The sequence below is a fragment of the Schistocerca serialis genome, chromosome 1 (assembly GCF_023864345.2).
Source record: "Schistocerca serialis cubense isolate TAMUIC-IGC-003099 chromosome 1, iqSchSeri2.2, whole genome shotgun sequence".
NCBI classification, from domain to species: domain Eukaryota; kingdom Metazoa; phylum Arthropoda; class Insecta; order Orthoptera; family Acrididae; genus Schistocerca; species Schistocerca serialis.
In genome coordinates, this window is record NC_064638.1 from 870352329 (window position 1) to 870380012 (window position 27684).

At 42.7% G+C, this 27684-nt stretch overlaps 1 protein-coding gene across 1 annotated transcript in view; it reads right to left on the minus strand.

Annotated features, from left to right (window-relative positions):
- The window catches only part of LOC126441766 (sodium channel protein Nach-like), a 193252-nt gene that overhangs the window by 140173 nt on the left and 25395 nt on the right, over window positions 1–27684 (minus strand). The window contains 3 exon segments of the mRNA XM_050090691.1: window positions 3209–3321; window positions 6789–6954; window positions 25002–25155. Coding sequence (XP_049946648.1) covers window positions 3209–3321; window positions 6789–6954; window positions 25002–25155 — 433 coding nt within the window.

Here is a 27684-nt window from a genome sequence, read left to right on the forward strand (position 1 = left end):
GATGTGGTCGCTGCACAGCTGCCTGCACCTCTCAGGGTCACAGTAACCAGCGTCTTTTCTAACCTTCGTCTGAGGACAGGACAGGCCCACGCAGCCAGTGGTAGCGTTAGCCAGTCGGGAGTCCCCCACCTTACCCAAGTCTGTGTTACTAATTTTTATATCAACCGACGGTTGAACGAGACAAATAAATCTCCGCAGATGACACGCTAGAACAAAACCAGTTGTCACCTATTTGCAATAAAGTTAAAGGCCCCTTTTAAAGTAAGGAGAACATCCACAATTACAGTGCCAGCCAGTGATTTGTCCACTTGCATTTGGACGGTTACCAGCACACTTTTGGCGCCAAGGGAGAGCAGCCTCCGTCAACAGCCTTTGCTTCTGACTCTGCGGGGTTCCGGAACCATGTGGTCAGAAGCATTTACGACCCCACTGTGCCCTCTGAGGCCGGTTTTCACATGGCCACACAAGCGGCCGTGACGAGCTGTTGAAGGATCCGTCGTCTGAGAATACTCCCACAAAAGAATCCCAGGTAGCGTTTAAAAAAACTTGAAAATTTGTCTACAGTTTGCCAAGTTCCATTACAAATATTTATCAAAAGTTCGCACATCTCGCGTTTTTGTGCAAAGTACCACCTGAACAGAACTCCCAATCTTAATAACAGAAAACACTATAACAACACTTAACTCATGTGGTCTCAGATTTGAAAGAACAGACACCATTTTTCATCCTATAACCACGATGAACCAAGACACAAAGTATTTAAAGACATTAGCTGCCAGTGGGCATGATTTACATCAATTGGGAAAGTTGAAAATCTGTGCGAGACTAGGACTCGATCTTGGGTTTCCTGCTTACCAGGCAGATGCGCTGACCATTACGCCATCGTAAGTGCAGACAACCCACCACGCCTCTCACCAGACCCATATTCTCAGCTTATCCTACACACTAATTACGTAGTGCCCCTTGCCCTCTATCCTCATTGCTCGCAGCATTTTGCTCATCCCTGTAATGTCTTTAAGTCCTCTGTCTTGATTCATAGTGGCTGCAGGATCTAAAATGGTGTCTGGTCTTTTGGAGATGGCTGAAAGAACACACTAAAAGTATATTTTATAGCTAATGGTATAACATGTGGGCAGCCAAGCCAAACTTTGTCAATTTTGCACTGTTTTGTAGCTTGAAACAGTAAAAGGTTTTCTACGATGCAATATGTGATATTTGCAAATCAACTTAGTTTTTTTTAATATCTTCACAATTTTTGTTAGTTTTCAGTAACTTCTATTCCAAAATGTTTTTAGCTTGTAACTAGTTTTTGATAAAATATTACTCAGTCTTATTTTCCTTCCTGTTTGTTGTTATAAAGCACAGCAATAACGTTCAGATAATACTATGAAATACAGTACTGACAATATTTTCTTGATTGCAACTCTTAAATTTAGATAGAATATTCTTTTTTACGTAACATGTGCTTGTAACTAAACGGAAGATGTTTAGAGTGCTACAGTGAGGGCCGTACACATCCCAGGATACTGGAACATCATTAATCGGTGCGCTTGTGGAGTATGCTGAAAAAATAACACTTCCACTTTCTGCCACCATTTGAAATTATGGCGCTGTAAGCAATGAGAATGTTCAACGTTTCGTGCATTGAAGTCAGTATGCTGTCTGTCGCTTCACAACACATATTGATTCATTATCTAAAGTGACTTTTTGTGTAAAGGACTGAGACGGTTGAAGTTCTCTGTACGAAATGCAATTGGTGTTGAGGAGAAAGACCGTGCACCGATGGTAAAGTTGTTTTAGCGCAGGCCTGTTAGGTTTATAATGACATCTGCAATTTATAAGGATGCATAATACAACACATGGTGCCAGCTTTACAAGAACGCATCTGTGTACACACCACTAGTTTCGTACAAGATGGGGCAACACATGTCCCTCGCCAGGTGAAAGATGGTGTGAGAAACCTTCCGTTATGACCGCATCATCTCTCGGCAAATTCACGACGTGTAGCCTTCCCCCAACCTAAAACCGTGTGACTTCTGGTTGTGGCAATATCTTAAAGATCGTATTTATCAGGGATTTTTACGGAATTTTTCCTGATATGCATGAAAGCATACGACACATTGCTCTGATTACCCTGGATATTCTGATAGCAACAGTCGACCATGCTGTTGCGGATGCAGTATGTTGCTGGGTCTAGAGACGATATTGAATACATGTTGTAACTTATAACCATATCCTAATAAACGCGCCAGAACCACCGTTATGTGTTTGATCGTTCCTCCCCTTTTCATGCACCAACATCACATTGATTGCTTACAGCGCCATTCTTTCACCTGGTGATAGGAAGTGGAACTATTATTTCTTTTAGCCTATTCCGCGAGCGCGTCGATTAATGAGTATCCCTACGAAGTTACAGCATCCTGCTATGTATACAGCCCCCACTATAGCACTCCGAACACCGCCTGTTTAATTACAACCACCCGGTACACGATCATGTTGTACCTTGGAGCTCTTTACACTTTTTGAAATACCTTACTTCTGCGGAACAATTTTTTAATTCCAGAAAAATACTGCAACACACAACAAGTAAATGCTACATTTAAAAATGGAATAATAAAATATATTAAACTTTTAATATTGGGGTGATTGGAGGCGAAAGTTTGAAACTGGTTTCAAGGTATAACATTCTCCACTACTAATTGGCCCGCCAATACAAGTCAACGGCTGAAAGAGGGGAGAAGTTGAAACACTGTTTATGAAGCAGCGACGGGGTGGCAATAATACAGTAACGGAAACCACGCGGCTGAGTGTTTAGGAAACGTACAATTCGAACGTTTGCCGAATGCGTTCCATTAACTTCAGAAACTTAATTCGGAAGTTCGGTGTACTCGGCCATTTCTGAAGTAAACATGCATACATTTGGAACTGATTGGAGTGGCCAAAAGTCAGGGCTGTTCATGACGCCCATAAAAACCGAGCACTAGTCAGAAGCATCCTTAGGTTGTAAATAAGCCATTCTGCTCAGTATCCTCTTTCCCAGGTGTGCTAGGGCAGTAACGATCGAAGGAGAGTTTCTGAGGACGGTAAGAAAAATTTCATCGTAAGGCACCCGTCCATTCTCAAATCTTGGTCCAAAATACAGTTTTAACTTGTCAGAAAATTTCATTATAGCCATACAAGAGGTGTGCTGGCAGGAAGTAAGCATTACCTTGGTCCCGGATGACGAAATCAGTGGGTAGAAATAGTCGGAGTAGTTGTCGTTCACGAGAACTGTTAGTCCCATTTCGTAGCCCGGTGAGTCCACTTTAATCCCTGGGTCGTCTTCTCTGTCTCTTTGGTATCTTTGTATATCCTCTGGGCTGCAACAGAAAAGAAGATGTACATAGTGGGCCGGCCGCGGTGGTCTCGCGGTTAAGGCGCTCAGTCCGGAACCGCGCGTCTGCTACGGTCGCAGGTTCGAATCCTGCCTCGGGCATGGATGTGTGTGATGTCCTTAGGTTAGTTAGGTTTAAGTAGTTCTAAGTTATAGGGGACTGATGACCACAGATGTTAAGTCCCATAGTGCTCAGAGCCATTTGAACCATTATGTACATAGTGGGATCGAGCGGGAGAGGAGGAGGAAGCGGCGAAAGGCAATAACAGACAGAATGTGTTCTCAGGGAACTTGTGTGTTATTTGTGCTACTTAAATCGGAAAACTTGATATTACGATATAGGTTAAATCTTGTATAAGACCATTTTTATTACCATACTTCGTGCAATATCTCGAAATCTATTTAGGAACAAGCAACAATTGAGTGGCAATAAAATTATTTTACTGCACCTTAGTTTTCACTACGTTCGTCGGGCCTACACAGTGGCGTGATGACCCAGTACACATCCGCTACTGGTATATTGTTTTAAACTCCCATCTTTATACTAGGGGCGTTCGATAACTAATGCAAGACATTTTTTTATTCCCCACTCTCTTGGCTACAAAACCGTATTTCTCAACATAATCTCCGTTCAACGCAACGGCCTTACGGCACCTTACTGTTAGGGCCTGCATCCCCTCGTGGCACCACTGCACTAGTCGATGTCGGGGGCAACGTCTTGCTGTATCAGTAACGTCCCCAGCATCCACGTGGAATGCAACCTTCGTTGGGCTTGACTGTTTGCTCTCTAGTCCTCGGTTTGGAGGCGAGGAACCCAGCGGCCACACACCTTTGAGTACCACAGTTGGTGGATGAGTGTGTCAGCATTACCAACAGAGACGTCCAGTTGAGCAGCGACGTGTTTGATTGCGATCCGCCGATCATCTAGAAAGAGAGTGTCCGCACGTTCCAACATTGCGGGAGTCACAGCTGTTTGTGGCCGGCCGGTACGCAGGAGATGGGACATGTTTGAGCGACCGCGTTGCAATGTTGGCAGACGCCTCGCCCGACGATTCATCGTGCTTTTGTTCACTGCAGGGTCTCCGTAGACATTCTGCAAGCACCTATGACTATCTGCGATGCTCTGGTTTATCCCCATAAGAAGCTCAATGACAGTTCTCTGCTCTGCTTCGTTACGGACGCCATTTTGAAGGCTACGTATAGCGCCGCCACGAATCGGAACTTCATGCAACTACAGCAGCTGAAACGGGAATACCCCACGATATCCCACAACAAATTCTGCATTTTTTCAATCGAAAAAATGTGTTGCGTTACTTATTGAATGCTCCTCGCCCTCATATCTATTTCGGAACGGATGGGTGTGTCGCCTATTGAGGCGATTCTTCCATTTTCTAAAACTGAAAGTAGTCGGCGCATCCTACATATCGATAAGTTGGGTGCCTTTCGCCGGTTGTAAGTTTTTATCACTAGTGAAACTATAACTGCTGAGACGTCCACGGGTAGTGTCAATTGATATTAAAGTTTTTTGAGTATGGTACCGCGTGATAATGCAAAAAGCTGCACTGGAGAAACGAACGCTTCGACCAGGGTTACAGTGGCCTTCTTCAGCGTCTACTGCCGACTGTAACCGTGGCCGAAACGTTGGTGTCTCCGGTGCAGTTTTTTACACAGCGACGCGGTACCATAACCAGAAAACGTTTATGTCAAGAACGAAAGTGGGTAACAGAAAGCTTTTCCTTGCGCTAATAGGCAGCATGTTCGATAACAATATCGCTTCTTCTGGGTAAGATATAGTGGAAGGACAAATTAACTTTGCACCTTTACCGCACAACGGAAAATAGTGTACTGATTCTACAAACACAAATCTCACGCGTACAATTCACTTAAACGCTTGCCACTTGTCGTGATTGCTCATATGTGTGTACTGTAAAAGGGGAAATTAAAGAGAAATACTGAAACAGGCGAACTACTGAATATTAAAACAGTCTTGTTGGATGCTTGTGTTTCTCCGAAAAGTGTGGGACGTATTAACGAACTTAAACATACTGGTAAACTAAGATGGTAAAACATCATTAACCCCCTAAATTAATTTACGTAACTTGAGCGTGTGACAATGCATAGTAAGAAGTGCTGATGACATAAAAATGTGAGTTTTTTGTGTGGTGTATGCTGCGCACTCCACGTTTCCTATAACTGCTAACAACACAGATACAGAAGTTGAGCTGGTTGAAACTTTGACTGGCATTTACGTTTGAATAATCTCAATTCCCGCTGGTCAAACTTCAGAGCTAATTAACATGCTAAAAAATAAATGGAGAACTACATTCACTTCGGACAGAAATGCTACACAGTAATCAAACAAAAAGAATGGATTGTCACACACTTATGCCGACTGTTGATGTTAGAGTTTTGTCGACATATATACGTTTGCCGCTCAGAATTCATAACGGTAGTTTCACAGAAATGAGGTATGTGTAAAAGTTGATAAAGCAAAATGATCTCTTGAATGTAGTTTAAACTGGCGAATTTTTATGTTGCTCAACTGGCTTTAATCATTACGCCAAAACCACTCTCATTAAGAACGGCAAACTTTTTGTTCTAACTGTATTAACTACGTAAACTAACGAGCTATAAGCGGACATACAGGAAACAACTTGTGTTCTGACAGCTTTTGTTACTTACAGCTGAGGAGGTACACGAAAAATTTCTAACTCATAATGACTGGTGTTTAGACGTGCATTTTGTCATTGCTAGACTTCAAAAATCAGAATATTCATTTGTGTGGCTACATTGTAGGTAGCTGTTTTAAAATTATTGGCCGTAATGTACATCCGTTTGTGCAACTATAAGAAACAGTATACTGGTATTTTTGTGCAAGCAGACGACATTTCCTGAGGCGAGTGAAAATCGGACACAACATACCGTAAGCAAAAGCAACAAATTTCAAAACGAACTGTTTTAGATCTAGGAAGCAAGTTAAATGGTTCAAATGGGTCTGAGCACTATGGGACTTAACTTCTGAGGTCATCAGTCCCCTAGAACTTAGAACTACTTAAACCTACCTATCCTAAGGACATCACACACATCCATGCCCGAGGCAGAATTCGAACCTGCGACCGTAGCAGTCGCGCGGTTCCAGACTGAAGCGCCTAGAACCGCTCGGCCACTCCGGCCGGCAAAGCAATTTAAACTGAGGTCATGTTCACTGATGATATTTTACACGCATAAACCGAAAAATTTTTGTGACAAAAATAAGCATTTTCTTGTAGGTACACAGACAGATTTAAAATGCCTTCAGTGATTTGAGTACTCAAATTAAATACTGTTTGATGTTACAGTAGATGGGACCGTGTTCAGCTGACTCATCCTCTTTATTCGGCTAGTATTACTACTATGTCTGATTGGCGAGTTTTACTGCGTGAGAAGTAGGGTCACCTGATGAAGTCGTCGCTGCCGCGCACGTAGTTGAAGGCGCAGCAGAAGCCCTCCATGGTCTTCCTGGTCTTGAACAGCTGCGAGCAGTTGTGGAGGCGGCCCTGCCACGAGCAGCGAACCAGCAGGTCTTCGCACGTGGGCGCCACCTGCCACAGTCACGAGCAGACTTTCCTCTCCTCTCTGTGGGCTTGCCGGTCATAGTTCTCATGCCTACGGCTATGAATCGATATCGACATTATTGCTTCTCGTCTCTTTGTTTCCTACACTTACTAGCAAGAATCGCTAAGTAAATACAGTATCTGCTAAATATTATGACAATACTTCTGTTCCATTGGACTTCGTCTATGCAAGTTATTTAAATGTTATGTAACAAATTAACCATCAACAAAATGAAAATGGCAGGAAGATACGGTGATATACGGAAACGGCATTCATTCACTGAAATCAATTATGACCTCAGCGCATTTAGGGGTACCCTGCCATAGCGTTTTAAAATGAAATTGCCACAGATTTACTTCATCTTCAAAGATGGTAAGTCAGGGAAGAACAGGCTATCTGATTCTTGCATTTTCTTCGTCAGATTTTTAACTCTGCCGAACTGTAGTAGAGGAAGGGTTAAAAATTGAAATGGGAATTGCATGAGTAGCTACGGATTCCTCCAGTCAGCACATGAATGCTCGACGATCTACACTGAGGGATACTGCAAGAAATAATTTGCTTCCTCCCCCCCCCCCCCCCCCCCATGAACAATGGACCTTGCCGTTGGTGGGAAGGCTTGCGTGCCTCAGCGATACAGCGATACCGTAGGTGCAACCACAACGGAGGGGTATCTGTTGAGAGGCCAGACAAACATGTGGTTCCTGAGGAGGGGCAGCAGCCTTTTCAGTAGTTGCAGGGGCAACAGTCTGGATGATTGACTGATCTGGCCTTGTAACATTAACCAAAACGGCCTTGCTGTGCTTGTACTGCGAACGGCTGAAAGCAAGGGGAAACTACAGCCGTAATTTTTCCCGAGGGCATGCAGCTTCACTGTATGGTTAAATGATGATGGCGTCCTCTCGGGTAAAATATTGCGGAGGTAAAATAGTCCCCCATTCGGATCTCCGGGCGGGGACTACTCAAGAGGACGTCGTTATCAGGGGAAAGAAAACTGGCATTCTACAGATGGGAGCTTGGAATGTCAGATCCCTTAATCGGGCAGGTAGGTTAGAAAATTTAAAAAGGGAAATGGATAGGTTAAAGTTAGATATAGTGGGAATTAGTGAAGTTCGGTGGCAGGAGGAACAAGACTTTTGGTCAGGTGATTACAGGGTTATAAATACAAAATCAAATAGGGGTAATGCAGGAGTAGGTTTAATAATGAATAAAAAAAAAAGGAGTGCGAGTTAGCTACTACAAACAGCATAGTGAACGCATTATTGTGGCCAAGATATGCACAAAGCCCATGCCTACTACAGCAGTACAAGTTTATATGGCAACTAGCTCTGCAGATGATGAAGAAATTGATGAAATGTATGACGAGATAAAAGAAATTATTCAGGTAGTGAAGGGAGACGAAAATTTAATAGTCATGGGTGACTGGAATTCGTCAGTAGGACCGAGCGAGGTGGCGCAGTGGTTAGCACACTGGACTCGCATTCGGGAGGACGACGGTTCAATCCCGTCTCCGGCCATCCTGATTTAGGTTTTCCGTGATTTCCCTAAATCGCTTCAGGAAAATGCCGGGATGGTTCCTTTGAAAGGGCACGGCCGATTTCCTTCCCCATCCTTCCCTCTCCCGAGCTTGCGTTCCGTCTCTAATGACCTCGTTGTCGACGGGACGTTAAACACTAATTTCCTCCTCCTCCTCCTCGTCAGTTGGAAAAGGGAGAGAAGGAAACATAGTAGGTGAATATGGATTTGGGGGAAGAAATGAAAGAGGAAGCCGCCTTGTAGAATTTTGCACAGAGCATAACTTAATCATAGCTAACACTTGGTTCAAGAATCATAAAAGAAGGTTGTATACCTGGAAGAATCCTGGAGATACTAAAAGGTATCAGATAGATTATATAATGGTAAGACAGAGATTTAGGAACCAGGTTTTAAATTGTAAGACATTTCCAGGGGTAATTGTGGATTCTGACCACAACCTATTGGTTATGAACTGCAGATTGAAACTGAAGAAACTGCAAAAAGGTGGGAATTTAAGGAGATGGGACCTGGATAAACTGAAAGAACCAGAGGTTGTACAGAGTTTCAGGGAGAGCATAAGGGAACAATTGACAGGAATGCGATAAAGAAATACAGAAGAAGAAGAATGGGTAGCTCTGAGGGATAAAGTAGTGAAGGCAGCAGAGGATCAAGTAGGTAAAAAGAAGAGGGCTAATAGAAATCCTCGGGTAACAGCAGAAATATTGAATTTAATTGATGTAAGGAGAATATATAAAAATGCAGTAAATGAAGCAGGCAAAAAGGAATACAAACGTCTCAAAAATGAGATCGACAGGAAGTGCAAAATGGCTAAGCAGGGATGGCTAGAGGACAAATGTAAGGATGTAGAGGCTTGTCTCACTAGGGGTAAGATGGATACTGCCTACAGGAAAATTAAAGAGACCTTTGGAGAGAAGAGAACCACTTGTATGAATATCAAAAGCTCAGGTGGCAACCCAGTTCTAAGCAAAGAAGGGAAGGCAGAAAGTGGAAGGAGTATATAGAGGGTTTATACAAGGGCGATGTACTTGAGGACAATATTATGGAAATGGAAGAGGATGTAGATGAAGATGAAATGGGAGATAAGACACTGCGTGAAGAGTTTGACAGAGCACTGAAAGACCTGAGTCGAAACAAGGCCCCGGGAGTAGACAACATTCCATTAGAACTACTGATGGCCTTGGGAGAGCCAGGCCTAACAAAACTCTACCATCTGGTGAGCAAGATGTATGAGACAGGCAAAATACCCACAGACTTCAAGAAGAATATAATAATTCCAATCCCAAAGAAAGCAGGTGTTGACAGATGTGAAAATTACCGAACTATCAGTTTAATAAGTCACAGCTGCAAAATACTAACGCGAATTCTTTACAGACGGATGGAAAAACTGATAGAAGTGGACCTCGGGAAAGATCAGTTTGGATTCCGTAGAAATGTTGGAACACGTGAGGCAATACTAACCTTACGACTTATCTTAGAAGAAAGATTAAGGAAAGGCAAACCTACGTTTCTAGCATTTGTAGACTTAGAGAAAGCTTTTGACAATGTTGATTGGAATACTCTCTTTCAAATTCTGAAGGTGGCAGGGGTAAAATACAGGGAGCGAAAGGCTATTTACAATTTGTATAGAAACCAGATGGCAGTTATAAGAGTCGAGGGGCATGAAAGGGAAGCAGTGGTTGGGACAGGAGTGAGACAGGGTTGTAGCCTCTCCCCGATGTTATTCAATCTGTATATTGAGCAAGCATTAAAGGAAACAAAAGAAAAATTCGGAGTAGGTATTAAAATTCATGGAGAAGAAGTAAAAACTTTGAGGTTCGCCGATGACATTGTAATTCTGCCAGAGACAGCAAAGGACTTGGAAGAGCAGTTGAACGGAATGGACAGTGTCTTGAATGGAGGATATAGGATGAACATCAACAAAAGCAAAACGAGGATAATGGAATGTAGTCAAATTAAATCGGGTGATGCTGAGGGGATTAGATTAGGAAATGAGACACTTAAAGTAGTAAAGGAGTTTTGCTATTTAGGGAGTAAAGTAACCGATGATGGTCGAAGTAGAGAGGATATAAAATGTAGACTGGCAATGGCAAGGAAATCGTTTCTGAAGAAGAGAAATTTGTTAACATCGAGTATAGATTTAAGTATCAGGAAGTAGTTTCTGAAAGTATTTGTATGGAAGTGAAACATGTACGATAACGAGTTTGGACAAGAAGAGAATAGAAGCTTTCAAAATGTGGTGCTACAGAAGAATGCTGAAGATAAGGTGGGTAGATCACGTAACTAATGAGGAGGTATTGAATAGGATTGGGGAGAAGAGAAGTTTGTGGCACAACTTGACTAGAAGAAGGGATCGGTTGGTAGGACATGTTTTGAGGCATCAAGGGATCACAAATTTAGCATTGGAGGGCAGCGTGGAGGGTAAAAATCGTAGAGGGAGACCAAGAGATCAATACACTAAGCAGATTCAGAAGGATGTAGGTTGCAGTAGGTACTGGAGATGAAGAATCTTGCACAGGATAGAGTAGCATGGAGAGCTGCATCAAACCAGTCTCAGGACTGAAGACCACAACAACAACAACCACATACACATCGCGTGACATAAGTAATATGACGGACAGAACAAGCCGTCGGCCGATGTGGCCGTGCGGTTCTAGGCGCTTCAGTCTGGAACCGCGTGACCGCTACGGTCGCAGGTTCGAGTCCTGTCTCGGGCATTGATGTGTGTGATGTCCTTAGGTTAGTTAGGTTTAAGTAGTTCTAAGTTCTAGGGAACTGATGATCTTAGATGTTAAGTCCCATAGTGCTCAGAGCCATTTGCACCAGAACGAGCAGCAATCTCCAACTGTTTGCTGACGCCGTATTGTGTTGGAAAGTCCCGTCGCTAAGAAAGTTGGAGTATATAGGATGGATTTCTATGTGGTGTGATGAATGGAGGCTTGCTCTAAATGTAGAAAAATGTACGTTAAGGCAGATGAGTAGGAAAATGTACCTTGTAATGTTCGAATACGGTACTAGTGCTGTGCTGCATGACACAGTCACGTCGTTTAAATATTTAGGCGTAACCTTGCAAAGCGATATGAGATGAAACTAGGTCGCTAGTAAGGAAGCGAGTGGTCGTTTTGTTGGGAAAGTTCTAGAAAAGTATAGCTCATCTATAAAGGAAATCGCTTATAGAACTCTAGTGTATCTAGTGCACTGCTAGATTTGTTACCGGTAGGTTCGACGAACAGGAGAGTATTACGAAAGTGCTTGAACAGAAATGGGAATGCCTGGAGGAGGACAACGTTCTTTTCACGAATCACTATTGAGAAAGTTTAGAGAACCAGCACTTGCGGCTGACGACGACGGGTCTACTGTTGCCGACGTACATTTTGCGCAAGGACCTTGAGGGCAAGATAAAAATTAGAGCTCATATGGAGGCGTGTAGACAGTCATTTTTCTCGCTCTGTTTGCGAGTGGACCAGAACAGGGAATGATTAGTACGTGGTACTCTCCACCGTGCACCGTACAGTGGCTTGTGTGTATGTATGTATGTAGATGTAGCTGGACGTAAAGGCAAAATAATAAACCATTCCACCACTGACAAAGGAGATACTGTGCAGAGTAGGTGTGATAAGACTACCTACATCCACATACATACTCTAAAAATCAATGAAGAGAATGTCAGACGGTTCTTGGTATGGTATCACATTTTAGAGTTTTTCTCATTGCTATCGCTTATGGAGCTCGGGAAGAATGACTAAATGCATCTGCTTGTGCTGTCTTTAGCATAGTTTCGTCTCCACGCTCCCTGCGCGAACAATACTTAAGGGACTGATCCACCCTCCTCCACTCACAGCACAGTCGCTGACTGAATACTAAAGGAAATGGTGTTTTTATATGTCCTGGCACAAGCTCTGTTGCCTTGTAGAAATACTGAGACACTTTTGTAATAAGAGGTGAATTATTTTAGTTTCTTTTACGCTGCTCTCTGTGCACCTCTCGATACTACAACGGCACACACTAAAGCAAATTTATCGAATGTTTTCGGGAATCTGATCACATTTATAACATTGCATCTGCGGGGCCTTTACTACTTCGACGAAACCTCTAATTTTCAGTCGAGTTTTCATTTGAGGAAACAAAGCAGTGTGAACTATCAGATCTTGAAGGTAGGTGCTCAAGAACTTCGAATGCTGCTGTACCAAAATATTCGGTGGAAGTATTTTCCAGATGTCTTGTAGTGAAAGAACCAAATATCGCAGTTTGCACCGAGGGGTTGCCGGTTTTGAGATGAGCTTTTTCCGGTCCATAGAACTGATGTTCGAGAGTATAGCAACAGAAATTGAAATCTACGGTGAAGATCATAGACGCGATTAATTTTCTTTGGTGTTTGATCTGAACGTTCCAGTGAAAAAAGACGCACATCGTCGGCCACAATAGTGCTTTTCAGACAATGAGTTGCTCTCCTTCCGACTGTGTCTTCATTTATGTGCGCCTCGAGATAGTATGCGCCTTCTGTTCCTCTGTGAAGGAGTACGGTTTCCCCTACAAACAAACCGCTATTTCAGTTGTGTCCTGAACAATATGAGAGCTATTTGAGCAGAAAGTCTCAACGACTCTTTCATCTGATGATGTGGCACACGCCCCTCTTACCTCTCGCTTTTTATTTAGAGCACAATCGCGTCAAAGATTAATGATGACAGCTGAGTGGGGAGCGTTCTCAAGAGGCAAACTCACTCTTCTGAAATTCTGTGATCCGTCCTAATACGGCCGAAGTACGTGCGCATTGATCTGAAAGCAACTGAGCCGTTTCATGGAACGACAGATTCACTGAGAGCGCCCAAGGATAAAACTCCGCCGCGAGACTGTCGTCATTGTTCTCTCTCTCTCTCTCTCTCTCTCTCTCTCTCTCTCTGCCCGAACAGGCCTTGGAAGGCCCAACGGTACCGACCAGCTGCCGTGTCATCCTCAGCCCATAGGTGTCACTGCATGCGGATATGGAGAGGTATGTGGTCAGCACACCTCTCTCTCTGCCGTATGTCAGTTTACGAGACCGGAGCCGCCACTTCTCAATGAAGTAGCTCCTCAGTTTGCCTCACAAGGGCTGAGTGCACACCGGTTGCCAACAGCGGTCGGCAGACCGGTGATCACCCATCCAAGAGCCAGCCCAGTCCGCCAGCTCTTAACTTCGGTAATCTGACGGGAACCGGGTTCTTCCTTCCACTGTGAAATATTTTGGTTGTTACTGATCGCCCGTCGGTGGAAACGTGGTAGAAGCAGCTTGAGCTCTGGACTGTATGGCGTATACGAACAGGTCTAAACATCCACAGAAGTACGCCTTTTCTCCTGGATACTCAGATTTTGTCACAACACATAATATAGAAGTGGCGCGCTTCAAAAACTTCCCAAGAAAATCTTAGATCATCGTATCTCGACAATGGATAATTACTCGAAGAAAAAAATCGTTTTCTCTTTACCCGTTTATCAACTTTCTTTCAAAGTATGAATCGATTCGTAAAAGTTTAAGGTACAGAATTGGTGCACTTGGAAAACTTTCCAGAACAACGTGTTTTTTGCACGTAAAATCCAGACGAAGCAAGATTTTTCAAACGGTTGACACTTATCTTAGACCAGGGTTCGATGCGCCGGTGGAACAAAACCAATCAATCAGTCTCGCTCCAGTCCGGACTTACGGGCAACTGATTTTGTACGTAAAATCCGAGCGAAGGTGACTGTTTCTGCACGTAATCTCTCAACGTTGCACATACAAATAGTGCCATTAGCTGGGCATTAATTTCAGCCCAAATAATTTTTTTTTTTTTTTAAAAAAGGAGACAATCGATTCGTACAATTTACTTGGGCGTCAGCTCTGGTTCGTCGTTCAAACCTTGTTCAATATATGTTCGAACGGTTATACAAATGGCCGCTGGTTCGGGCTATACCAGAAACGTTTTACCCCATGTTCTCCCCAGCTCCAGCAGGAACCTAGCACCACGATTCCCCTCCACACTCCCCCTCCCCCCCCCCCCCCCCAATTCTGCGAGCGGCCTTTTCGGACATTCTTGTTACAGCGCTTCCGCGTTGTAACTGTATGTCGGTTACGGACACAACCGATTCAGGGTTCCAAATGGCTCCAATAGCTCTGAGTACTATGGGACGTAACATGAGGTCATCAGTCCCATAGAACTTACAAATAGTTAAACCTAACTAACCTAAGGACATCACACACATCCATGCCCAAGGCAGGATTCGAACCTGCTGACCTTAGCAGTCGCGCAGTTCCGGACTGAAGCGCCTAGAACCGCTCGGCTACCGCGGCCGGCAGATTCAGGGAGAAAGTGTTTCCATAATAGGAAAAATGGTCGCTCTACGAATGGTAGTCATCTCCACCAGCACTTTGTGGTGCGGAAGAGTCGTGACTTCCAGAAGGACATGTGACAGGAGTGGCTCATCGTGACACCTGGAGCGACGAGTTCCTGGGGACGAAGTTACCTCACTCCTTGCGACCCGTATTATAACGCATAACGCAGTAACATTCTGCACAGAGACAACAAGGGAGTATCGACCTCGAACCAGCTGACGACGGATCAGTTCGATCCAGTCATGATGTCTCGCTCTTATTCATGCTGATTCTTTTTGAGCTGAAATTGCTGTTAGGTCTGGTGCTGGGTGACGTGTGACGATTACTGCGACCACGTCAAAGATGTCATGTGCGGTCCACACGAAATACACCTGGTGGTCAGTGTCTGAAGAGAGAAAGTCACACTCTGGTTCACAGGCATGCAGCATAACGTACAAAGCGACGCAATTATGTCCAGTTTCCTGCTGAGTGGTATGTTCAATGAGCGTATCACCACTAAAGGTGCGCCGATGATTTGAAGCGGTTCATTGAGAGAGATTTTGAATAAAAAAATTTTTACAATCGTTTAATAATGTGTTTAAATGATACGATTGGATGGACTAGGTAAAGTGTAATACCATTAGAAAAAAATTATTTCTTGAATTTATATTTTGCATGTCAGTCGCAGAATTTAAATTTATTGTGTAAAATAATTATTTTCAATCTCAAAGTGTTTATTAAATATTTATGTGGCGTCTGTTCTTTCGGTTGATGTAAATCGATGGGGATTTGAACCCGTGTCTCCCGCTTCGTAGGCAGATGCGTTGACCACTGCTACATCTTCTTTTTATCTCATTTTTTTCGTTATTGTGCGTTCTATTTGCTTATGGCGGACGTCCCATGACGCTTGTTCAAGTTCATCGTTGAGCCTTTAACTCAGGTTTTTTTTTTTTTTTTTTTTTTTTTTTTTTTTTAATTACGGAGGGCAGCTACTAATCCTCTTACCGAACAAGCTGAGCTACAGTACCGGCGTCATCCGGCGTCATCTTACCCACGCGCTACTGATATAGTGCTCCTTACCCATTATCCTCATTACTCGCGGTATTTCGGCAGTTCCCATAAGAGTTCGAGCGTGCTGCGCATTCCCACTGAAGTGATCATTGACCCTCCTCGCCTTTATTATAAACTGGGGGAAAAAAGTCGCAACACCTAAAAATAATTAATACAGGGTAATGAAAATTCGGGAATGCATTTGTCTGGGTGACATATTTCAGTGGCTAACGTTGTAATGTCAGAGGTTCACGCAAGCGCGAGATAAGGCATTGCAAATATAAAATGCTGGTACCTTAATAACCAGTATAATTGCCAGAATATTGCATGAAAGTGTGCAAACGTGCATGGCTTGTGTTGTCCAGGAACGGACGTCAGTTTGTGGGATGGCGTTCCATGCCTATTGCACGTGGTCGGTCAGTGTTGGTTCTGGATGACGTTGGAGTTGTCGTCCGATGATGTCTCATATGTGCTCGATTGGAGACAAATCTGATGATCAAACAGACCAAGCCAACATGTCGACACTGTATAGAGCATGCTGGGTTACAACAGTGATATGTGGGTGAGAGTTACCCTATTGGAAAAAACCCCTTTCATGCAGTTCAAGAATGGCAGCATATAAGGTCGAATCACCACATGTACAAATTTTGAGATAATCGCGTAAGCTGATAAGATAATCACAGGTTAGCTAGTATACTTGCTGACATTTTCATTAACTCTCCAGAAGAAAAGTTTTTCAACTGTTTCTCACCTACAGCGCTAGGCTCTCTCTCCTATTTCGAATATGTCGCTGATTAGTTTAGCCATCTACAAAGGACCTGTTGATGGCATTGACCGTATTTTCAATCTCTTCAGTGAACTTCACGAGAAAATATCCTTCACCAGCGAACTCGAAAACGACCCATGTCAATTGAATTTTCTTGACTTGACGCTTACAGTAGATGAAACTAAAATCTCATTTAATGTTTTTCGCAAAGAAACATACTCCGATCAGATCGTACCTGCGTCTTCTATGCACCCACAAACTCATAAGAACGCTTTCTTTCGCTCTGCTATTCACAGAGCTACTTCTATTCCATGCTCGAAAGAAAAATTCGAGGAAGAAATTAATTTAATCAAAAAGATTGCAGTTAATAACGTATACGAACCTGCCATAGTGGATAACATCCTTAAAAAGAATACTGTTAAAAGAGTTAATACACTCGGCAGCTCTATTATCGAGTCCAGCCTAAAGAAGAAGTTTTGTTCTATTCCTTTCTTGGGGCCCATCTATCAGATTCAACGCCTTCTTCGTAATAAATACAAGTGCAATGTCGCCATTTCAACCAATAATATTTTGGAAAAATTTTTTATTCGTAATTTAAAAAGGGCCCATCCCCCTTTGAAAAACTCTGGTGTCTATAAGATTCTTTGCGACACCTGCTCTTCTTACTACATTGGACAAACAGGACGTGCATTGAGAGTCAGATACAAAGAACATCTTTTAAGAAAAAATTCGTCTTTTGCCGACCACCTTCTGATTACAGGCCACACGCCTGCAAACATTTTGCAAACTGAGAAGAAAGGGCGTAGATTAGATGTTCTCAAAGAATTAGAAATTTTTAAACACCTTTCTCGAAATTATGGGTCTCATTCTTAATGAGCAGCTACAATTACGTAATGAAAGCTTCTTCAGTCGTATAAAGCCGTTACTTGATATTTGGTTTCGTGTTCCCTCATGCAGTTACCGAAATATTTTTTCTATCTAAGTCGATTCATAATTTTTGTTCACCAAATGGTTTATATTAACTACACTTCATGTTACATCGTTTTTCTACTCGCTGAGTTATTCAGCTCCTTTTGTAATTCTGCAATGGCGTTTTCAGCGTTTAAACTGTACTTTTAAGCTCTTATGTAGACAAATTGTCACCGTGTCTGCTGCTGTCAGATAAAATATTGCCTCTTACTTCATGTATTAAATAATGTTCATCACAATATTCGTCTGTCTATATCTTGAATGTTAAGTAGCCTGTTTGTATCTGCAGCTACTAGAAGGAACTTTTGGTGTAATGTTCATCTGTCCGCAATTGCTTACACGGGTGCCGCAATCTGATGCTACCGCAGCTCAACATGTGTGAGCAGCCCATAGTGGCTTGCCTTCTATGTTATTTTGTGACTAAAGCTTTATCGCTTGTTATTTATTTTATACGTGACATGTCAGTACTAAGCCTTTTCTTTTTGTACTGCTAGTCAGTACTTACCTTTAAAAATTTTTTTCCTAGAACTTTGTACTTATGCTATAGACCAGTTTAAATGTTTTATTGCTGATGAAGGCACTCTTAGTAGTGGCCGAAATCTAGGGCAGAAAGACTTCATTTTTGCGATCGTGGGCTGTTGTTGCTTTAATTTTAACCACGGAAGTCCTCTTATTGCCGTACGAAATCACACTCGAGATCATAACACCAGGTGTAGGTCAGGTGAGGCTAGCACGCAGAGAGATAGGTTGCAAGCTCTCAACTTAACCAATACAAGGCCATCACTGGCACCGAGGCAGAATCAGCTTTCATCTGAAAACGCAATACACCTCCACCCTGTCCTCCAACGAATTCTCGCCTGACGTCACTGAAGTGGCAAATAGCGGTGATTTGGGGTCAGCAGAATGCACATAACAGTGTGCGGTAATGGGCGAGTTGTGGCGCCCTGAAAATATTCCAAGTTCGGAGTTGGCGTGGTCACACAGGCTGCTCGGCAAGCCAGGGTTCGTCAGCGACCGCGTGATGTCGAACGTTAGCCGGGGTCCACGCCGAAAACGTGGCTGGGAATTCCTTGGTGACGCTGTGTCGATGAAAGAGTGCCAAAGATGGCGGACTTTGTGAAACCTTAATGGCAGACATTTCACAGTTCATATAGAAATTAATAGCAGCCAGATGAATCATCATACCTCAAAAAGAAACATGTACATTACCATTATTTGCACGACGGTTCTGATGGTATAGTCAGATATCCAATATCTTTATTATTTTAAAGTTTAGTATCTGACAATAAATTATACAACTAACACCCAGCAACGAATTTCCAAAATCTAAATCTTTCATCCGATTTTGTCGAGCGATGTGTCTTTAGAAAGCTATTAGTGTAAACCTAAATTGGTATAAATTACAGGCATGTAACTTGAATAGTACATGAGTTATTGGAGGTCAAAGTGGCCGACTACTATCGATCGCGTCAGGCCATAAGTACTACACAGTTACACGAAAAAACGGTAGCAGTAAACTTATAAATATATTTATTCATCTATGTCTTTGTTTATATCCGATATATACTATTCATGAAGAAATTGGTCAACTATTTACTGTGTTTTGGTAAGCACACAGACATTAGACTACTGGCTTACCTCTGTTATATTACTTTGATATATGTTTATTTAAATTGTTTATGTATTTAATAATGTGTGTTAGAGCGTTTTTATGGTTTAGCCGTTGGAATATTTATTTAATTTCAAGTTATTTAAAGGTAATAAATCCAGTCTTTCGAATGTGTTTCATTATGTTTATGAGTGTGTGTTGGCTTGGAGACAGGGCGGGAGCGCTCTAGCCAATCACAGCGCTCGTTTCCAAGAGGGACACGTGGAGTGACGTATGGAGATCGGGGAGGAGCATCGTTTCCGGAGAGGACTCGGGGGAGTTCTGAACAGTGCGGCGCGAGGGACAGTCGCAGGAAAGACTTTGAGAGTGGAGCAGTTTGCGTGTGGTTGCGAGAGAGAGAAATATTTCGTAGTGCCGACTTGTGCACTTGTGAGATTTCCGTGGTTTCTGCAGTGAAGACGTAGTATGCGTTCAGAAGTGAATATCTCGCGAGCTATGTTGTTGCTCATAACTAATTACATGAAGTACGAATCTATTGCTTACCGGCCGGCAGGGGGAGCCGAGCGGTTCTAGGCACTTCAATCAGGAACCACGCGACCGCTACGGTCGCAGGTTTGAATCCTACCGCGGGCATGGTTGTGTGTGATGTCCTTAGGCTAATTAGGTTTAAGTAGTTTTAAGTACTAGGGGACCGATGACCTCAGAAGTTAAGCCCCATAGTGCTCAGAGCCATCTATTGCTTTCCCGTTATTCAACTTATATTTTAATTCCTGGACCATCGACACCAATAAGTGTTTTACAGTAATAAAGGGCAATCCTAAAGGTACTTCTGCTGTCGTACTCATCATTTAAAGTCATTAAAATAGTACCTGCAGAATTTATTTAATTACAATCTTTCATGTATAAATGTTTGTTACGTTCAAAATTCGCAATTGCCGAGGGATAGGAATCTTCGACGATTCGATTCTTGTGTATATTCATATTGTAAACTGTAGACTCTGGAATATTTGGCTTGTAATGTGGTAACTACGTATCCCTGCCGGTAGACAACGAAACCAGCCAAAACTTTCAATGTTTCAACTCTGAATCGGAGGTACGTAGTTGAGAGCCACCACACATCATTTCATTCTTATTAGAAAGCCCGCAACAGGGTGTGTGGCTCGGAGCTGTCCTTGAAGTTACCGATTTGTAAGAGTTCGATGTGTCACTGCGGTGCCAGCTGCTGCTCATATTGCTGCTGTAGATGCAGTAGGATGCGCCACAGCCGGAATCTGCACACGATTGTCTTCCCTGTCAGTAGTGCCCTGTGGCCGTCAGCATCCCGTTCTTCTTGCAGCCGTACTTTCCAATGATCACTGCTGCCAGTGATCAAGTACAGTGGCTACATTCCTGCCAAATATTTCTGCAGTACCGCAGAAGGCACGTCCAGCTTCTCGTAGCCCTATTAGACGACCTAGTTCAAACTCAGCGGGGTGTTGACAATGGCGTCTTTGTCGCCTTTAAGGCGTTCTTGACTAACATCAACTCACCACGTCTAATCTCAAAGGCAACCAACGCCCAAGACCATTGAAGCATGTACTTAAATCGAACATAATTTGCATTCTCATTGTATGGTACTAGCACCATTAGTACGCGACTGGCGCGAAATTTAAATAGACATCACCATTCAGATGTAGAAACACGCGTAACAAATTTCGTTTATGTCGCACAACTGCTTCTTGGTGTTGTAACTTTTTCAGTTAGTCTGTATGTAGTATCTGTTGTTTCGCACATGAAGGCAAGGACGGCCAGTACGGATGCACATTTCGCTCGAGCTCTTACGGTGAATCGGCGAAATACCGCGAGTAATGAGGATAATGGACAAGGGCTCTTTTAAGTAGTGTGTGGATAAGTTGAGAATTTGGGTCCGGCGGGACGTGTTAGGGTCTGGATGGCGCAGTGCTCAATTAGTTTGTCTAATAAGCAGGAGACTCGGGTTCGCATCCTCGTTTGGCACAAATTTTCATTTTTCCCCATTGACTTAAATCAATGCTCATTGGTAGCTAATGTCTTAATTCCTCTGTATCTCGTTTATTAATTGTTTTCCCTTTATTCCAGATACTAGTTTCACACTTGCACTAGGAGACGTAACTGCAGAATTCGGTCAGAGCTTGAAATGAGATATGTTTTGTTAGTCAATAAATTCGCAAAGTAATTAGAATAAACAGACGGTCATTTCATTGAATCCTCATCCCCTGAAAGTAATATGTTTTCGGACGATCTTGTATATCTGTTCGATCAGAATTGTATCTGAGGTTCCACTGCATTGACACCAGTTTCGGACTTTTGTCAATCCGACCATAAGTGGATTATTTGCATTATGCAGCAGCTGATGTTGGCGGTACGTTTAAAATTGTAAATGCCAAACTGCACGAAGATTGCTTAGTGCACGATCATCGCCATCAGCACTATGGAGAAACATGAATAGCAACAGCCAGAGAGAATCTTTCGAAAAGGATCAATAACAATTTGAAATTCCGCTAGATTTGCCACAATAATTCCGGAAGCAAATTGAAGCAAATTACTTAGTGTTTCTTCATAGTATATTGCTTGACACTCTTCATTTGTAGTGGATGCTCTCCTTTACACCATGGAACGAGAAGGTTTGTTACTGCGTGGATCTTTTTGCACGTAAACTCCTTTCTACGTTTCACGGCATTTTTTGTAACTGATTGGTCTTCTGCAGAAAATATTTTACTCGCCTCCAGTACTGCCTCTGCGTTAGCTCAAATCAATAATGATAACATCAAACAACGACAGTTAATCACTTTGTAATATACGTCTGACTTGTGGTGTTTTGGAACAAACGTATCCTTCGACATTAATAGTGTTGTAACATTGGCATGTCTGCAGTTGTACATATGTCGTGTCAGAGAAAACAGTGGTTTATTAAGATTATTTATCGTTTCGTTGTCCTGAACTGACTCCTTTCCTTTATATCTAATATTGAAAGTGTTGGTGCAATTACCAGATATGCCTTATTTTGACCGAAAATAAGTTTTTACTATCAATGCTTAACTCGAAAATTGCTAGTTCGTATGGTGTAAGAATGGGTTCTGTTCTTGGAACTAGCTCAATGGACATGTCGACGTCGGGTGTCTGAGGCAAGAACCTGACCCGTCCAGGACTTGCTTTGTCGTTGCATCAAACAGTAGTGAGATTCTGGCATGTACAATACATCCAATAAGTTTACTGTGACTGGAGTTACACTTAGAAAACCTGTTTCGGCCTAAAATTAAGAGTGCTGTTAAGCTTACTGCTTCGTAGTACAGGTTCTCTGAGTACTCCACTGAATGCAAGCATGTAGTTTGCTGTGGCGCATTGTTGCCACAACTATCACAGTTTCGTAATTCAGAAAGCCTCAGTTACGGTGATATTTCTAAGGATACAGAGAGCTGTAGGTAAGCAAAGTATTGGCGCGTATGTCTTTAGCGTTACATGGGTTCTGTATGCAGGTAAGTCACCAGTTCCGTGTGTCGTGTACGACACGAGCAAAGCGAAGAGGGTAATAAAAGTCCTAAGTGTAGCAGGTTAATAAGGAGCTCATGGCGCATCTCCTTCTGATGAAATGTATGCAGCATCTGCAATAGTTCTGTATCAGACCAACTGAAATTGGCACATTTTTCTTGGCTACCTTTATGAAATCCTTATATTTCTCACATTTAATTGGTGCAGGCACTTCATAAATATTCTGTGATACTCCCTTGGCTTACATCTGAAACTACTGTTGCGCCTGAAGACTTTTCTGCCGTAAGGCCAACATGCTGCGTTCTGTTGGCTAGAAATTATCTAAGCTGATCATAAATCCGCACCTAATTTGTTCTTTAGTTGATAGTGAGGATCAATCTTGGTGCTCGAAGCTACTTCGTGGACGGAAAGAGCGAGCACGGTTTTACAAATACTCACATACGCGGCGTCCTGATGCACAGTGGTCCAACCAATTTGAAAACCTGGACATGATAGGAAAATAAAGGGTAGACGTTCCGACTTAAGTCTCTCGATATGTTGTGTAGAGTGCGATGGAGCATACTTGCCCAATCTGCGGTGTCATTGCAGTCTCAAGTCGATCTGATACATGCCGTGCGATTTGAGCCGAGGGAGGCGGCGTAGTGGTTAGAACACTGGACTCGCATTCAGGAAGATCAAATCCTCGACCGGCCATCAAGATTTAGATTTTTCGTGATTCCAGTAAATCGCTTCAGGCAAATACCAGGATGGTTCCTTTGAAAGAGCACGACCGATTTCCTTTCCCATCGTTGACGCAGCCCGAGCTTGTGCTCCGTCTGTAATGATCTCGCTGTCGATGGGACGTTAAACCCAGTCTTCCTTCCATTCCTTTGTGACATCTGACGGTGAACAGTGAACCGGACAACGAAACATTTTTCATATATTGTTTGTCCTGTTTAATATATGACGGTGTTCCTACCTATTTTCCAGGATAAAACAAGATGGGTAGCACTCCAGGAGAAATGTTTATGACATTTTTAATCGGTGTATTGATGTACATAGAGTTAAAACTAAACTACCACCGATATTATTCGAAGTCTTTGGCTACAAAATTGCCTCTGCGTGGCTCCACTTTTGTAAACAGCTCTCCTACCACATTAATAATACAGTTAACTAGTTCAAATGTATTTGAACGCACATGTTTGCGGCAGTTCCATAGGTTAAAAATGGGTCCCTCATTATTGCATAAATTATTATCTGCACAAAAAGATTGGTATTAGAGTGTCTTGAAGAATTCATGAGGAGCTTTTGGGAACTGTGATCTTAATTTTTTTTCGGAAATTGGCAAATAATCTTTACAAGATTGTAATTTACCCAAGTAACATTGTTTTTTTCGCGAAATGCTGGAGAAGTATTCAAATCTTATACAGAGAACTCTAGAACCAAAACACATCTATCAACGACTCTGAAAAAAAAAATATTTCTCGAAAGTCGGGTACCAACTTCAATTTGCAATAATTCCCAATGCCGACAAGATGCTACATAATTTCGGATATGCCACGATCGAAGCTGCTCCGTTGACAATTTGTCGGCTGTCTGAAGATGCACTGGAACCTCAGAATAAAGATGCCTGGCGTTACCGAGACGATTTTACAAGCAAATATTCCCGCGAGAAAACGATGCATGCCGTATTCCATCGGCTTCTGGCACCCTCGGATTCATTCATTTCGGGAATCCATAAGATTTCGGTTGAAAAATGTAAAATATCTAATAAAACAGACCAGTATGGAAATTTCGCCTTCCGTGCGTGGTAGCCGCGCGATCTAAGGCGTCTTTCCACGGTTCGCATGACTCTCCCCGTCGGAGGTTCGAGTCCTCCCTCGGGCATGGGTGTGTGTATTGTCCTTCGGGTAAATCAGTTTAAGTTAAATTAAGTAGTATGTAAGCCTTGGGACCGATGACCTCAGCAGTTTGATTACACAGAAACTTTCCACAAATTTCCAAAAGAAAAAAAAAACAAAAAAAGACTTCTACCTCGTTATCAGTGACCTCGCAGTACTTTATATCCGAAGTTTAACTCGAATCCGCTAAATTTATCATTTCTGATATGCCAAACTGAATCTGTTATCTTGAATTTTGTAATTCCGAAATCGGATTCCTAATCAGCGATCCAAAGAATCCAAAACGAACACAGTTTTGTACGATTTTATATCAGTTTTTCCGCTGTGTCCAGGTTCTGAAACGATTTGGACCACTGTGCTACGTGTCGCAGCAGAGAGAGAGAGTAGAGTTGAGTGACCTGTAGCATGACGCTGGTGACGTTGTAGGAGCGGCCGAGCAGCTGGTGCAGCGCGTCGATGTTGTGCAGGTCGCTGCTCTCGTAGTCGTAGAGGCGGCCCGCGTACCGCAGCAGGGACAGCGCCTCCGCCTCGGACACGCCCGACGCCTCGGACCTACGAGCACACCACCAGTCTGCTGACAAACTGACAGACTGCATCGTCCGGGGAAGCGAGCGCTAACAGCATACTGTACTGCTGGCAGCTACATTTACAGCAACACGAAGGCGGTATGCAACGAACGTCAAATTTGCATATAATTAATTACGTGCTTCTACATCTACAGCTACATCTACGTGGATACTCTGCAAATCACATTTAAGTGCCTGGCAGAGGGTTCATCGAATCACCTTCACAATTCTCTGTTATTCCAATCTCGTATAGCGCGCGGAAAGAACGAACACGTATATCTTTCCGTACGAGCTCTGATTTCCCTTATTTTATCGTGGTGATCGTTCCGCCCTATGTAGGTCAGTGTCAACAAAATATTTCCGCATTGGGAGGAGAGAGTTGGTGATCGGAATTTAATGAGGAAATTCCGTCGCAACGAAAAACGCCTTTCTTCTAATGTTTTCCAGCCCAAACCCCGTATCATTTCAGTGACACTCACTCTTCGCGATAACATAAAGCGTGCTGCCTTCCTTTGAACTTTTTCGCTGTGCGGCTGGTCCCGGCGGAGGTTCGAGTCCTCCCTCGGGCATGGGTGTGTGTGTTTGTCCATAGGATAATTTAGGTTAAGTAGTGTGTAAGCTTAGAGACTGATGACCTTAGCAATTAAGTCCCACAAGATTTCACACACATTTGAACATTTGAACTTGAACTTTTTCGATGTACTCCGTCAGTCCTACCTGGTAAGTATTCTAAAAGAGGGCGAACAAGCGTAGTCAAGGCAGTCTCCTTAGTAGGTTTGTTACATTTTCTAAGTGTGCTGCCAATAAAACGCAGCCTTTGGTTAGCCTTCCCCATAACATTTTCTGTGTGTTCCTTCCAATTTAAGTTGTTCGTAAATGTAATACCTAGGTATTTAGTTGACTTTCCGGCTTTTACATTAGACTGATTTATCGTGTAACCTTTTAGTACTCATGTGTGTGACCTCACACTTTTCGTTATTTAGGGTCAACTGCCAGTTTTCGCACCATTCTGATATCTTTTCTAAATCGTTTTTCAGTTTCTTTTGACCTTCTGATGACTTTATTAGTCGATAAACGACAGCGTCATCTGCAAACAACCGAAGACGGCAGCTCAGATTGTCTCCCAAATCGTGTATATAGATAAGGAACAGCAAAGGGCCTATACACTACCTTGGGGAACGCCAGAAATCACTGTTTTACTCGATGAGTTTCCATCAATTATTACGAACTGTGACCTCTCTGACAGGAAATCGCAAATCCAGTCACATAACTGAAACGATATTCCATAAGCACGCAATTTCACTACCAGCCACTTGTGTGGTACAGTGTCAAAAGCCTTCCGGAAATCCAGGAATACGGAATCGATCTGAAATCCCTTGTCAATAGCACTCAGCACTTCATGTGAATAAAGAGCTAGTTGTGTTTCACAGGAACGATGTTTTCTAAACCCATGTTGATTGTGTGTCAATAGACCGTTTCCTTCGAGGTACTTCATAATGTTCGAACACAATATATGTTCTAAAATCCTGCTGCATATCGACGTTAACGATATGGGCCTGTAATTTAGTGGATTACTCCCTCGTCGAGCGAACGGTTGTATATGACCGTTAAGTATGGAGCTAATGCATCACCATACTCCGAAAGGAACCTAATTGGTATACAGTCTGGACCAGAAGACTTGCTTTTATTGAGTGATTTAAGTTGCTTCACTACTCCGAGGGTACTTACTTCTACGTTACTCATCTTGGCAGCTGTTCTCGATTCGAATTCTGGAATATTTACTTCATCTTCTTTTGTGAAGGCACCTTGGAAGGCTGTGTTTAGTAAATCCGCTTTGGCAGCACTGTCTTCGATAGTATCTCCATTGTTATCGAGCAGAGAAGGCATTGATTGTTTCTTGTCGCTAACATACTTCACATTCGACCACAATCTCTTTGTCTCGAAACCTGGCAGAAAATCCAAAGTTTCGTTGTGGAAACTGTTATAGGCATCTCGCATTGAACTCAGCGCTAAATTTCGATCTTCTGTAAAGGATCGCCAATCTCGGGGCTTTTGCGTCTGTTTCAATTTGGCATGATTGTTTCGTTGTTTCTGCAACAGTGTTCTAACCCGTTTTTTGTACCAAGGACGATCAGCTCCGTCGCTTGTTAGTTTATTTGGTATAAACCTCTCAATTGCTGCCGATACTATTTCTTTGAATTAAGCCACATCTGGTCTACACTTGTATTATTAATTTGAAATGAGTGGAGATTGTCTCTCAGGAAGGCGTCAAGTGAATTTTTATCTGCTTTTTTGAATAGGAATATTTTTCGCTTATTTTTCGAGGATTTGAGGATTATAGTATTCAATCTCGCTCCGAAAACCCTTTGTTCACTAATCCCTATATCGGTTTTGATGCTGGTTATTAACTCAGGATTATTTGTTGCTAAGAGTTCAAGTGTGTTTTCACAACCGTTTACTATTCACGTAGGCTCATGAACTAACTGCTCGAAATAATTTTCAGAGGATGCGTTTA